Source organism: Benincasa hispida, chromosome 2 (assembly GCF_009727055.1).
Source record: "Benincasa hispida cultivar B227 chromosome 2, ASM972705v1, whole genome shotgun sequence".
Classification (NCBI taxonomy): Eukaryota; Viridiplantae; Streptophyta; class Magnoliopsida; order Cucurbitales; family Cucurbitaceae; genus Benincasa; species Benincasa hispida.
The window spans coordinates 8223980-8236730 of NC_052350.1; the positions used below are offsets into that span (position 1 = coordinate 8223980).

The 12751-nt window shown below is 34.9% G+C and overlaps 2 protein-coding genes and 1 non-coding gene across 3 annotated transcripts; all 3 read left to right on the forward strand.

Annotated features, from left to right (window-relative positions):
* The first annotated feature begins 551 nt into the window (after positions 1-551).
* On the forward strand, positions 552-5600 carry LOC120071311 (protein EXECUTER 2, chloroplastic). The gene is made up of 11 exons (XM_039023507.1): positions 552-1151; positions 1609-1725; positions 1806-1871; positions 2355-2461; positions 2542-2623; positions 3079-3777; positions 4138-4264; positions 4340-4509; positions 4627-4701; positions 4866-4958; positions 5049-5600. The coding sequence occupies exons 1-11, from the start codon at positions 603-605 to the stop codon at positions 5148-5150; spliced, it is 2187 nt and encodes a 728-aa protein (XP_038879435.1). The 5' UTR covers positions 552-602; the 3' UTR covers positions 5151-5600.
* Positions 5601-7489: 1889 nt separating this feature from the next.
* LOC120070642 (CASP-like protein 4A2) lies at positions 7490-10443 on the forward strand. The gene is made up of 3 exons (XM_039022471.1): positions 7490-8278; positions 9276-9411; positions 10066-10443. Exons 1-3 carry the CDS (start codon positions 7638-7640, stop codon positions 10258-10260), a joined length of 972 nt encoding a protein of 323 aa, XP_038878399.1. The 5' UTR covers positions 7490-7637; the 3' UTR covers positions 10261-10443.
* A 1764-nt stretch (positions 10444-12207) lies between these two features.
* TRNAL-UAG lies at positions 12208-12287 on the forward strand. Its single transcript has one exon. It is a non-coding gene; the product is annotated as a tRNA-Leu (tRNA).
* The last annotated feature ends 464 nt before the right edge of the window (positions 12288-12751 follow it).

Here is a 12751-nt window from a genome sequence, read left to right on the forward strand (position 1 = left end):
ATATAGCATTAGAGCATCGAGCATCAAGTGAACTTTTGAATCGAGCATAGAGTATACAACATAGGACCTAGAGTATCAAGGATCGATTAACATATAGCCAGTATATAGCATAGAGCATATAAAATAGAGTATAAAGTGTAATGCATCAAACATGAAGCATCAAGTATCGAGTAGCATGCAACTAGTATATAACATAGATCATATAACATAAAGTATAGAGCGTAGAGCATCAAGCATGATATCGAGGATCAAGTATCAAGAAAACTTATAAATCATAGCACACATATAGGTTTTAGGATCGAATAAGTAAATTCACAGGATGCTGGCATAAGCAAAATGTCACTTTTTATCCAATTTAAAAAAGTACTCATTTTTCATTTGGTTCCAAAAAGAGTCATATGTACAAAAAGTCCAATCTGGGGGGGTTGTGACAATATTTATATTTTATTATAATATATTTTCTCTACATCTATTTTGCCCCTTAATTCCACTACAAAATATTAATTTTATACTATAAAAGAACAATTTATTTGCTTTTCGGTTCGGTGGTACAGGTAGCCATAAGAGCTGTTTTTGTTCATAAAGGAAGCCTACAAATCTTGATGGGCCTTGTTATTGAAAATAGGCTAAAAGGTTATCCGAGGCACGAAGAATTCTATCCTTTCATCGATCACAGACTTCTTTCTCTTCTTTCCCTCTCACACCTACACTGGAAGTTCTCAAAATCTAACGCCAACCCAACCCGAACAAGAACAACAAGAACAACAAGAAGAAGAAGACGAAGGGGGCAGTCAAGAGAGCCGAAGAACAGTGAAATCTGCAAGATGGGGGTTGCTGGACAAGCAATACCCATGATCCAATTCAGTCCCTTTTGTTGTTTCGATTCATCTCCCAAGAAATCTAATGATTCGAAGCTGTTTATGAGTTGGGGTTGCGCTATTCACAATCAGCCGAAGCTTTCTATTACTTCCACCAGAAATCCTAGAAATTCTGCCTTGTTTTGTCGTTGCACTGGAAATGGCGGTACTAGCAACACCAATAGTAACTCTTCGTCTTCATCTTCTTCATCATGTTTGGAATGGGATTGGGTTAGGTGGAACCGGTATTTCTCTGAAATGGAACAGGCTGAAAGCTTTGCCTCTGTTCTCAAGGTGCGGTTCTTTCCGTCATGATTTGTTTGTGTACATGAGAGATTGGGATGACTCTGGATTTTATCGAGTGGGTTTTATTCTTTGTTCGGGTGATGATTAGAGTTGAGAGTTTTAATGCCTCTTAATGAAAAATTAGGGTCATGAAATGGAATTTTATGTTCATTCTCTAATGTAATAGTTGGATTTTATCTTCTTTTTCAGTTGTCTTTTCAGCCGTTTTTTTTCACCCGTTTTGCTTTTTTCCATATTTCACTTCTCAAACACAACTCAACTGGGTAATTTGAACAAACATGTTTGTGAGCAATAGTTTAATCAATTGTTCTCTTACATATGTACTTCCTTACTTTTTATTACATGTTAGTGTTCTTGTTGTTGTTATGTTGAATTCTACTCCTTTGTTAATTTAGTTGGTATTTTACTTGTTATTGGCTCATGAGTTCTAGCCGGTGTGTTACAGTTTCAACTTGAAGAGGCTGTTGAGAAAGAAGACTTTGAAGAAGCTGCAAAATTGAAACTGGCGATTGCTGAAACTACACAAAAGGACAGTGTTGCTGAAATTATGCACCAGTTGAAGGTCAAAACAAGATCTATGTTACTTGCCAAGATTGTCCACTTTATGGCACCTCTTAGTGTAACTTTTCTATACATTTGCAGTGTGCAATAGAGGATGAGCGATACCAAGATGCCTCGATGTTGTGTAAATGCACAGGAAGTGGATTGGTAATTTTGCAGGATTTTACCCAAAAACATTTTGGGGCTTATTTGAAATGACTTTTGAAGTGCTTAAAAACACATTTTTAAGTACTTAGAAAGCTTTTCCAAACATGCCCTTTATTTCTTGATCATTGTTATCTTTATATGCTGAATTGGGATACTTTTTCTCACGTGTCTTCCTAAGTTTGTTGCCAAAAATTTGTTAATGAACAATGAAACAGAAGTGGTTCGTAGTTATCTACTTATCAGGTGATAAACATGGGAAGTTGGTCTTTTAATTATGAGCCAGTTGCCGTGCCGTCTCTCAGGGCCTTCTTGAATAAACATTTGATTTTTCTTCTCACGATCTGATATGCTTTCTATATGAAATATCACAATGTCCTTATTGGCTTTTTTCAATACAAGGGAGACTGGGACATGATATTTGCTGAAATCAAATCTATCTACTTTTTAATGAAAATTTGTTGACATTTCCCATTTTTTGAGCAGGTGGGATGGTGGGTGGGGTACTCTCAAGATTCTGATGATCCCTTTGGCAGATTAATACGTATAACTCCTGGTGTTGGGAGATTTATTGGGAGGGGTTACAGTCCAAGGTAAAATCTCTGTCTCATTTGTGAAAACAGACACCATTATTATTTAGGAAACTCTCACTCATAATTATTGTCTGCCACAGACAGTTGGTCACTGCATCACCAGGAACTCCACTGTTTGAGATTTTTATTGTCAAAGATGATGAAGAGAAATATGTCATGCAGGTGCTATACTGCATCCTCACTTGAAAAGTTGAAATTGTTAGCCATTTTTCTGAGTAAATATTGATTTTATATCTGTCATATAAGCCTTCTCATGTTCTCTTTCAAATTTGAGATTTTTGCTGCCTACTTGGCTTCAGAGTTCAATTGAATAGGACGTAAATAACCTGCATTGAGGTTTTGCTTTTAAAATTGGAACTCAAGGGTTTTCAGTTTGCTAAGGAGTGAAATTATGTTTAACCCATAATTTAATGCTTATTCTCTATCTCAAATCCAATATCTTTTGCTTTGCATCATGAGAAATCCAGGCCAAATTTACTTTTAGTTGGGTACGATGGCTAACAATAGAATACATTTATGTTTATTTTTTTCTTAAATAGGAGCTGTTTGTTTGTCTTTTACCATGTATCAGACATTAAAAGTTAATGAGAGGTTGTTTCAATTCGTGTACGCTGCAGGTAGTGTATTTGCAACGATCCAAAGGAAATTCAAAAATCTCAACAAGTCCACCATCAGAGCCTCCAAATAGCCCCTCCACATCTGGAGTCAAGAATCAAGCTGTTGTAGACATTCCAGAGAATGAGGCCACAAAGGAGCAAAGCGAAGAAAAGGATGTCACTTTGGAAGGAGCTACTGAGGAGGGAATAAAGGGGGTGATAAATTTTTTGAAAGATAAAATTCCGGGATTGAAAATTAAAGTAACGAATACCAATGTTCCTGAGGAAGTCATTGAGGATGCTAACTCTGTCAAGCAATTGATGCAAGAAGATAGCGAGAAGACAGGGACTAGTGGGAATTCTGATGATGAAATGGATAAGTTAGACGAGATTCGGCCTGAGGCAGTTCCATTAGGTGAGAATACCGATGCTAGTGATGATGAAAAAGATTTAGATATGAAGCTTTATATTGGTGGGGTTGTACATAACAGTGAAGAGACTCCTACAAAGGATGAGTTTGTACGCCATCCAGCTTATATTCAGGATATGGATAGAGATTCTTTTGTGCTGCATATTCCTGGGAGAGGCCTCGATCTTGATGCTTCAGAAAATAAAGTCTCGAAGGTCAAAGTGGCAGCTTTAGCAGCCCAAGGTGTTTCTGAGCTTATGCCAGCTGATTTTGCCAAAGCATTTTGGGGTGTTGATAAGGTTTCTCCCAAGGTGAGCTTATATCCAATGCCATGGGTTGAGAAATTGTCTTTTCCCCCCTTTTATAGGAAGCAAAATAAGTTACATAGATTGACTAATCAGACTGACATAAAAGTTTAGACTTAGTGTAGATAATAATGAGATTTGTAATTGAATTGTATGTTTCGGTATTTCATAGCTTTAACTGTCCTGTACAGTAGGAGGGGAGTTCTGAATTGATTGCCTTACTGGGTATATGGTTTGTACTACTTAAATTAGGGTTTCTATTAAGGTGACTATGGATAAGACAAGCTCCTCAATGCCTATGCCCTGTGGCTTCTATCTATTACAATTTCTTTTTCATTGTAAAATCACCGAACCACTTCATTCTAGATTTCAAGGAATGTTCGTGAGATAGTCAAACTGGCAGTCAGTCAAGCACAGAAGCGGAGTAAACTATCTGAATATACTACTTTCAACCGGATTACCACATCGAGAGGAGACCTAGATCCATTTGATGGTAAGTCGACTATTCTTGTTTTGACATAAGTTGCATCAATGTGTTTAGATGGTGATAACGCGTGTTGTGGATCAGGTCTCTATGTTGGTGCATTCGGCCCTTATGGCACTGAGGTGGTGCAGCTGAGACGAAAATTTGGACATTGGAATGATTTGGATAACAAGGACAAAACTTCAGATATGGAGTTCTTTGAGTATGTAGAGGCAGTAAAGCTGACTGGTGATCTTAATATTCCTGCCGGCCAGGTCTAAATTGAATTCTAATATTGTTATGATTTTACCCGTTAAGTGCAATGAAAAGTTTTCTGTTTGCATGTTTTGAATCGTTCTCGTGTTCTAGACCTGATGTTTTTATACGTTTAGGTCACTTTTCGGGCTAAAATTGGGAGAGGAAACCACACGGCCAACCGTGGAATGTATCCAGATGAATTGGGAGTGGTATTTACCATATGTCCTTTCAACTTTCCATGGTTGTTAGCATATGCTTTCTGGTTTGCAGTGTGTGACTTCCTAAATAAAACTTGTTAGAGAGGTTTTGATGCACACACTTTAAATTTTGTTGAAATGTTATGTTCAGCCCAGATTAAATCTTGTGTATTCAGGTTGCAAGTTATAAAGGTCAAGGTAGAAAAGCTGAACTTGGGTTCCGAAATCCACAATGGGTTGATGGAGAACTTCTCCAACTAAATGGCAGGGTAAGTCAACTGATAAGAACTTCCCTAAGAATAAGAACCATACTATTTGTATTTGTATCGGTACATTTGATTTCATCTCCAATTCTGCAGGGTATTGGGCCATACGTCAAAGGTGCAGATCTCGGGTTTCTCTTCGTAGATCCTGAGCAAAGTTTCCTTGTACTCTTCAACCGCTTGAAGTTACCCGAATGATATATGCTCGATTCCTGCCTCACAACTTAATTCAGTTTCCTTTTCGAATCTGATGAATGACAGTGCCTGGCTTCACAACAGGAAGAACGTTCTAATTTCTATAACGAAAGGTTTGAGCGAAGAAGACTCTTCCAGCTACGTATTTTCCACTGCATTTCTTCTTTCAGGCAAAATTTTGGTCTTTAATAATTATAAGTATATCTTCTACTCCCTTTTCCCCTGAGGTATATATCAAATTTTGATGATTCAACATATAATGGTGTGATTCTGGAAGAGTTTCTGTGAAAATATTTGACATCTAGTCAATAATATGTGAAATATAGGCCATGACCTTTTGTAGTACCACCTAACCTGAATATTCAATGAAGCTTTCAAACTACAGCTGTTGTGTGTTGCATCTTGATGGATGGCTTTTTATGTTATTATTAACAAAAGCACTCAACTTTTGAATTCATTGCTAAAATACAAAAGGAAAGAGAGGGGGAGATTAAGCAGGAAAGGTTATGGTTGATTGGGAATGAAAAGTAAACCGTGGCTTTAAAGCAGAAAAGCCATTGCTAGTGGTTCCTCTTTTTGTTGATCATAAAGAAATACTATGCTTTTCTTGGCTGTGTTTTAAGTATATTCTTTTGTGTAAAGGGAAGTGGGTAAGTAAGGAAGGTCCACTACATAACATTACAAAATGATGCCTTTACATATTATGGATGAGGGGAGTCTACTTCATGAATTACTTTTCAAGTTTTTATGCCATGGAGAAGCAAATAAAAAGGTGCAAGAAGGGATCATAAAGTTGGTGTTTCAAATTGGAATCTTGCTTTTCTTGAAGGAGTGAATGAAATTTTTATGTATATAGTTTTTCTTTCCACTTTTTGTAGCTGAAAATGGGGCCTGCAAAATAAAAAGCTAGCTTCCATTATTATGTGCTATTCTATCAAACTATATTTTAGAGTTGATTCGCACAAATTATTCAATGTGGTTGTCTCATGATAACAGTTGGATGTGGATTTAAATATTGAGCAGTTGCACCTATATTTATGCATCTCACTTTCATCACACATAATTCAAATACTATAAAGAAGTAAAGTCAATTCGTCATGTAATTGGATAATTTGATGGGATGCATACAGATATTCTTAATAGGAATTTGAGATACTTCTCTTATACATCCTATGATGAAGCACGGTCAATCATAGATGACCTCGCCTTACAATTGGCTAGACTTGATCATTGTTCTTGGAAGCAAACCTAACAATTTATAATTATCAAATTCCTTTTGCAAGCAAAGCCATGCAAATATTCTCTAAAATATTATCAACCATTTGTTCTTTTCTGTTATGTTCTTCTCAATCTTTGTGTTTTTTTTTTTTTTTTAAAAAAATTTTCAGACCATTCAAACTTCAACTACCCCCTTAAGATATTGAAATTCCTTGTGATGTTGAGATTCCTCAAGTTTCTTGATGACTAAAAATTGTAGGGTTGGATAATTGCCTAGTGCATGTAAATTTCGATACTCACATATGTTGTTTATTATGCAAGTAAAATTAGGGTTAAAATATTCTTTTGTCCAAAATTTGTTCAATTTTAGTCTATGTAATTTCAATTATCTACTTTTATGCTATGTACTTTCAATAAATTTTAAACTCGCTCAAAGTTAATTTCATCTAAATTGATCAAAAAACAATAATAATTTCATTGTAAGAAAATATAATATCTGAATATGTTCTTAAAATTTATAGTAAAAATGTTAATATGTAGTGAATATATGGATTAATATTGAATAAATTCAAAATGTAGGGATACTTAAAAATAATAAAAAGAAATTTTTATTATGCTTTTTAAGGGAGTGGTAAGAATAACGTAAAATTTATAAAATAAAATTTATGTTATATATGTATATTATATATGTATTAATGACGCATCTAATTTTGAAGGGAAATAACACGACGGAAGTGGGAGAACACAAATTCATTACAAAAACGACGTCGTAAGAAGGGAGTAAGAGCGCCACATTCAACCAGACGAAAGATTAGAAATTAAAATAAATAAATAAACGGAATCGTAGGCTTCGCTTGGCAGCTCACTTTACTTTGTCGGAGAGGCTCTAAAATACGGTCACATACACTGTTCTCAAAACTTTGTCATCAAATTACAATCTTCCACGTCACACTAAACATTACGTGTATCAGAGTCCTTGTGATTATTCCCATTCTGAACGTCAGATTATTTCACCTTGTTCAAAATTGTGTACACTGTACCACACTGGAATATATTCTCCTCCGACTTTAATCCCATTAATCAAAGGATGCCACGTGGCTTTAAATTTACAAACGCGAACTTAGAGACGAGTCCCACTAAAGTCCTCCGCTTTTCCTTTCTTTTTTTCCGACTTCCCAAACAGCCTTTCCTTTTTCCTTTTTCCTTTTTCTTTTTTTCCTTTTTCTTTTTCCAAAATAATTTCATTAAAATCCCTCAAATTTCTAACAAAAAATGATTGAAACTAAATTGAAAGCTCAAAGATCGAACGACTCGTCGTCCATGAAGAAATCGTCGTCAAGAAATTCCGAGTCATCGGTTCACAGTCATATGGAGTCTCCTCATTCACCATTGCGTTTCCATTCCCCGCTCCGATCCGACGCCGGTGACCCTCCGGAGACCCCTCCTTATGCCTCTCCCGATACCTCCCCTGAGAAGCTGCCGGATAACTCCAAGGCGATTGTTGTTGTTGATGTTGTTGATAAGAGTACTCAGTTCTCTCCCCTTCCGTCTCCTTATGCCGGCTCTCGGATGCCGCCGGAGAACGTGAACTTTACTGGAGATAGGTCGACTTCTTCTAAGGTTATGTTTAATCGAGCAATGAAAGAAGAAGTGCCGCAGTCGGTTACCAAAGTAGGGCCGGCTGGTGGTGGAGGTGAGGAGAATGGTGGTGGAGGTGGAGGTGGAGGTGGAAGATCGCCGGTGAAGCAAATGGCGCCGATGTCGAGGAGGTCGAAAGACGATGCGTTGACGAAGGCGGCTTTAGGTTTTAGAGTTTGTGAAGTGGCGGTTTGCTTGATTTCGTTTTCAGTTATGGCGTCTGATAAAACTCAGGGTTGGAGCGGCGACTCCTTTGATCGTTACAAGGAATACAGGTTTTTTTCTTCTTCTTTTGATTCTTGACTCCTGTTTTACTACCTAAGTGCTCTTAAACTAGAGAATTGGAGTTGCTTTTGGCTGGTGTGAAATTTACATTTTCATTTTGTTATCTTCTTCCTGAATTGATGAAACGTGTCTGTTTCTTCAATTCCTTCGGTTTAATCTATCTAGACTTAACTATTTTAGTTCACTGTGCACTTGGCGTCAACTACATATGCATACCTAATCTTGAACTTGTAGTACGGCCAGTGGGACCTCATAGGTTTTTACCGTACCAATTAGCTATCCATTCATAGGTTTTTACTATAATTTCATTCCAAGGAGAATCAGAGCCTGAAACAATTATTAGGATTAATGGTTTTGAGATCCTTCTGTTACTTGTATACGACATTGTCATCACATGATTTGGTGCTTTAATTGTAGTCTTCAATTTCAAGGTACGTCTTATTTTCAATGACGAATGCCATGTTAAAAATGGAGCTGTCACCTTCGTTCCACCCTATTGATTGTCAAGTTTCAATGATATACAGTCCAAATGAATCCTTTCACTACACTATTTAATTCAGTCTGACCCACAACTTTTTAAGACATGTTCCAAGTCTCTAACATAACAACTTTTATATGTCCTCCCCCGAGTCGTTTGCTGCTTTAAGTTACAAGTCTTTTGTTTTCAATTCTCATGTTGGTTTTTGATATAATTTCAAGTTTGTGTACTGTGAGTGAAGGATTGTGGTGGAAGCAATCTCACTTATCAGGGTTGTTCCTTGACTTCCATGCCTTTTGGTGATCAATCATGTGGCATTATTCTTAGCTTCACTTGTATTGCAAGAATACATCAATTTTTCATGCTATAACATGAAAGCCGTACTTAAGGGATATATTTCATATTCATTTTCTTCAAATTATTTGAAATGGTCTCTTTTTTGCAATTTTCTAGAAGTCTATATGTGTTTTCCTGTCTTATATTATCTAATCAAGTTTAATTGTCAACAGGTACTGCCTCACTGTGAATATAATTGCTTTCGTGTATGCGGCATTTCAAGCATTTGATCTTGTCTTTACTCTGATCAAGAAGAACCATATGATACGACATCAATTTCGTTGTTATTTTGACTTCTTCATGGATCAGGTTAGTTCCGCAAATATGCAAAGCTGAATGAATATTGTTTGACTCATGCTTTCACTGCTAGTCTGCTACAATGAATGTGATTCTATGGTCAAACTGAAAGGATTGCTTAGTACAATTCTGTTACCTGATGAATAGCATACTTGGGCTAGAAGAAACTCGCTGAATTGCATAGAGAAACCTTTTTCTGCTTCATAACTTGACTAAGCTTTACTTGATTTAAAACGATCATTCAAGTGGGGACGAACTTGATTTTACATCTGCTGATCACTTGTCTCTTTTAATGATTGATTGTGTCCTTGCGTGAGTGTAGATTTGGTTTCTCAAATATCGAGGGGATTATTGGGATGGACCTTTTTAAGGGCTTAAAAAGTGTTGCTAAATGAAGAAAAAAAATGATTTGAAGCACTTAGAAATCCAATCCAAACAGACGATCTTACTTGAACAAGATTTATTCTATAGGTTGTACAACTATGTTCTTGAGTTCTAAAGAAAGTCAATCCAGAGATGAAATCATAGTTGTTAATCATCAAGTCTTCACCCTCTCGAGTCTCAACCAGAAATTTCTTGATATCCCAAGATTGTTAGCTACTTTGCTTGCTTTGGTTTCTGTATTAACTAATGATGCAATCCTTGTTTTATTGATTGTAATGGCAGGTATTGGCATATCTTCTCATATCATCGTCTTCCTCGGCCGCAACGCGTGTTGATGACTGGCAATCGAATTGGGGAAAAGACGAGTTCACACAGTTGGCCAGTGCATCGGTCAGCATGTCCTTCCTTGCCTTTGTTGCTTTTGCTTTTAGTTCACTCATCTCTGGTTACAACCTTTGTACCCGCGATCCTGCATGATATTGAAATCTCAGGCCTGTTTGTTTTTACTTGAAAAGAGAAAATTTCATATTGATTGTCAACACAAAATTATTCTTTTCTTTATGTTGTACAGAGATATCATAGCTTAGCTTTGACCTTACAATAAAGAGGATACCAAATTGTAAAATTGTTGGATTGTTTTTATTGCATTTCTTTTATATATATATAAATGAAGCTTCTTTTGCTCTAGCAATAAATTCATCATAAACACATTTCATTTTCAGCTTTCAAGAGCATGAGACTTAGTTTTGAGCCTTCTCATGGTCAGTTGTTGAGGATTTTTGCAATGAAAATTTTGTAAAATTACTTCTCATTGCTTTTACCCCCAACATATCATTAAATAGCCTGCTTTTTCTTGAGTTTAGTGAATGATTTGCTTTCTTTTTTAGATGTGGTTTCAAAATCACTTCGAAATATATCTTTAATCAATCAAAATTAATTCAATATTTAATTTTGTACTTTTAAACACCATTTTCATATTATTAAAATTTATTTTGAATGATTAAAAGGATTTTCAAAGTGATTTTAAAAATGTCATAAGTGATTTTAATCATTTTAGAATCACTCTCGAAAATACTTTTAATTCCATCTAAATCAATCCTAAAGGATGAAAATACAATCAGTACTTTTCAAAGTTAATTAAGTAAGAACATTTGTAAGACTAACTTCTAAATCACACTAAACTTAAAAATCAAATGTATAATGTTAATTTCTAATAAAAAAAAGGCACATTAAACAATGAAAATGCATGAATTTATCTGGAAAAAAGAATATAAACTCAAATTTTATAATATAAATTTTATATTAATTGAGTTAGGTTGATGTTGAAAGTGTGAACACTATATTTATATAGAGTAGAGAGGAAATTTACTTTCATATTTTGATTTTTGAAATAGTGGGGTTTTGAAATATTGCCAATCAGATGTTGGTAGCATTATTATTAAGGCATAAATTTAATGGAGTTACTCTCCCCCACAATCATCTAAAATAGTGGGGTTTTGGTTTGGTTACGTAGATAGTGTTAGATATGCTTTATAGCTGTCAAAATGTCACTCAATTTTAACTATAAAACTTAATCATGAAGAAAATTATGTTGAATTTTCCTTTTTTTTTTTTTTTTTTTTCCTTCCTTCCTCTTCTTCTTCCTCCTCCTCTAAGTATCATACCATCTCATAATCATAAAATAAGGCAAAGTCAAATAATTCAAAAAAAAAAAAAAAAAAAAAAAAAAAAAAAAAGACAAATAGAGATAATATAAATATAATTCATTGACGACACTAAATCAGCCATTTTCGAAGGTGATTGTTACCACATTTTTGTCTTGTCTTCTTATATTTTTTTATTTTATTCATTCAACTTTATTTTAACCTCATTTTTAGAGAAAAAATGGTGTTTTTTTGTCTTCTTAGAATGACGTTTTTTTTTTCTTTTTTTTTTTTTGGATAAATTAAAGAATGAGTTGAGTATAATCCTAAGAGCATAAAAAATATTGTGATTTGGTCATAATTATATGCAAACTATTTACCATTCTCAATTTTAAATTCATCTTTTTAATCTTGTATGTAAATGTATCTAAACCCTAAATATAGTTCGAGTGAAACTTGTATATAATGACTTATTTTTGCATTTGACAAACTTATTTATAATAACTTTTTAAATGCTTAAAAATTTTAAAAAATCATTTCAAACATGCCTCACGTTATTTTGACTATTATATTATTCATCAAATTATATATAAATTTGTAAATCTACCTTAAAAATTTTGATGGTTTCAAATATATTTCTCAACCTTCCTTCATATTGATGGGATTAATAAAAGCAATTATATAAATATAAATCGGTACCGATGAATGAGTATAGAATTTATTCATAAGTTATATAATAAAAACATCGTAATATTAATTTAGTGGACATTAGTTTCATCAAGACAGTTTGGCCGAGTGGTCTAAGGCGCCAGATTTAGGCTCTGGTCCGAAAGGGCGTGGGTTCAAATCCCACAGCTGTCAAACAATTTTTTTTTATTTAACCTTTTCTACAGTAACTTGGGCCGCCATCGGCCCAATGTAATGAAAGCCCATTACGGAAGGCTCTTCGTTCTTAAAGATTGGGCTCATTATGGGCCTAACAAATCTTGTCAAATAAAGAACACCGACAGCAAAAATAAAAGAGGAGAGAGAAAAGTCGGCAGATGAGGTGGGCCATTGGGCCGATCCCATCCTATTACCCATACTTTGCTCCACGTTTTGTCAAATCCGTCTGCCTCACCCTATCCTTTCCCTCTCGTACACGTTGACCTTTCCTCTCTTCTTTGTATGTTTTCACAATTTTTCACAATTCCTTATTTCTTTGACATGTTTTTTTTTTTATTTTATTTTTTTTTTATTTTTACAAGGGCAGTATATTGCCTAAAAGAACAAAGGACTTCACGGGTACAAACAGACCAAGATCAAAACAAATAAAACAAACCAAA

Coding starts and splice junctions, on each gene's coding strand:
- LOC120071311 (XM_039023507.1), top strand. CDS start 603: ATGGGCCTTGTTATTGAAAATAGGCTAAAAGGTTATCCGAGGCACGAA. Junction 1,152..1,608: donor GCTTTGCCTCTGTTCTCAAG/GTGCGGTTCTTT, acceptor GGTGTGTTACAG/TTTCAACTTGAAGAGGCTGT. Junction 4,510..4,626: donor TTAATATTCCTGCCGGCCAG/GTCTAAATTGAA, acceptor TTATACGTTTAG/GTCACTTTTCGGGCTAAAAT.
- LOC120070642 (XM_039022471.1), top strand. CDS start 7,638: ATGATTGAAACTAAATTGAAAGCTCAAAGATCGAACGACTCGTCGTCC. Junction 8,279..9,275: donor GATCGTTACAAGGAATACAG/GTTTTTTTCTTC, acceptor AATTGTCAACAG/GTACTGCCTCACTGTGAATA. Junction 9,412..10,065: donor TTGACTTCTTCATGGATCAG/GTTAGTTCCGCA, acceptor TTGTAATGGCAG/GTATTGGCATATCTTCTCAT.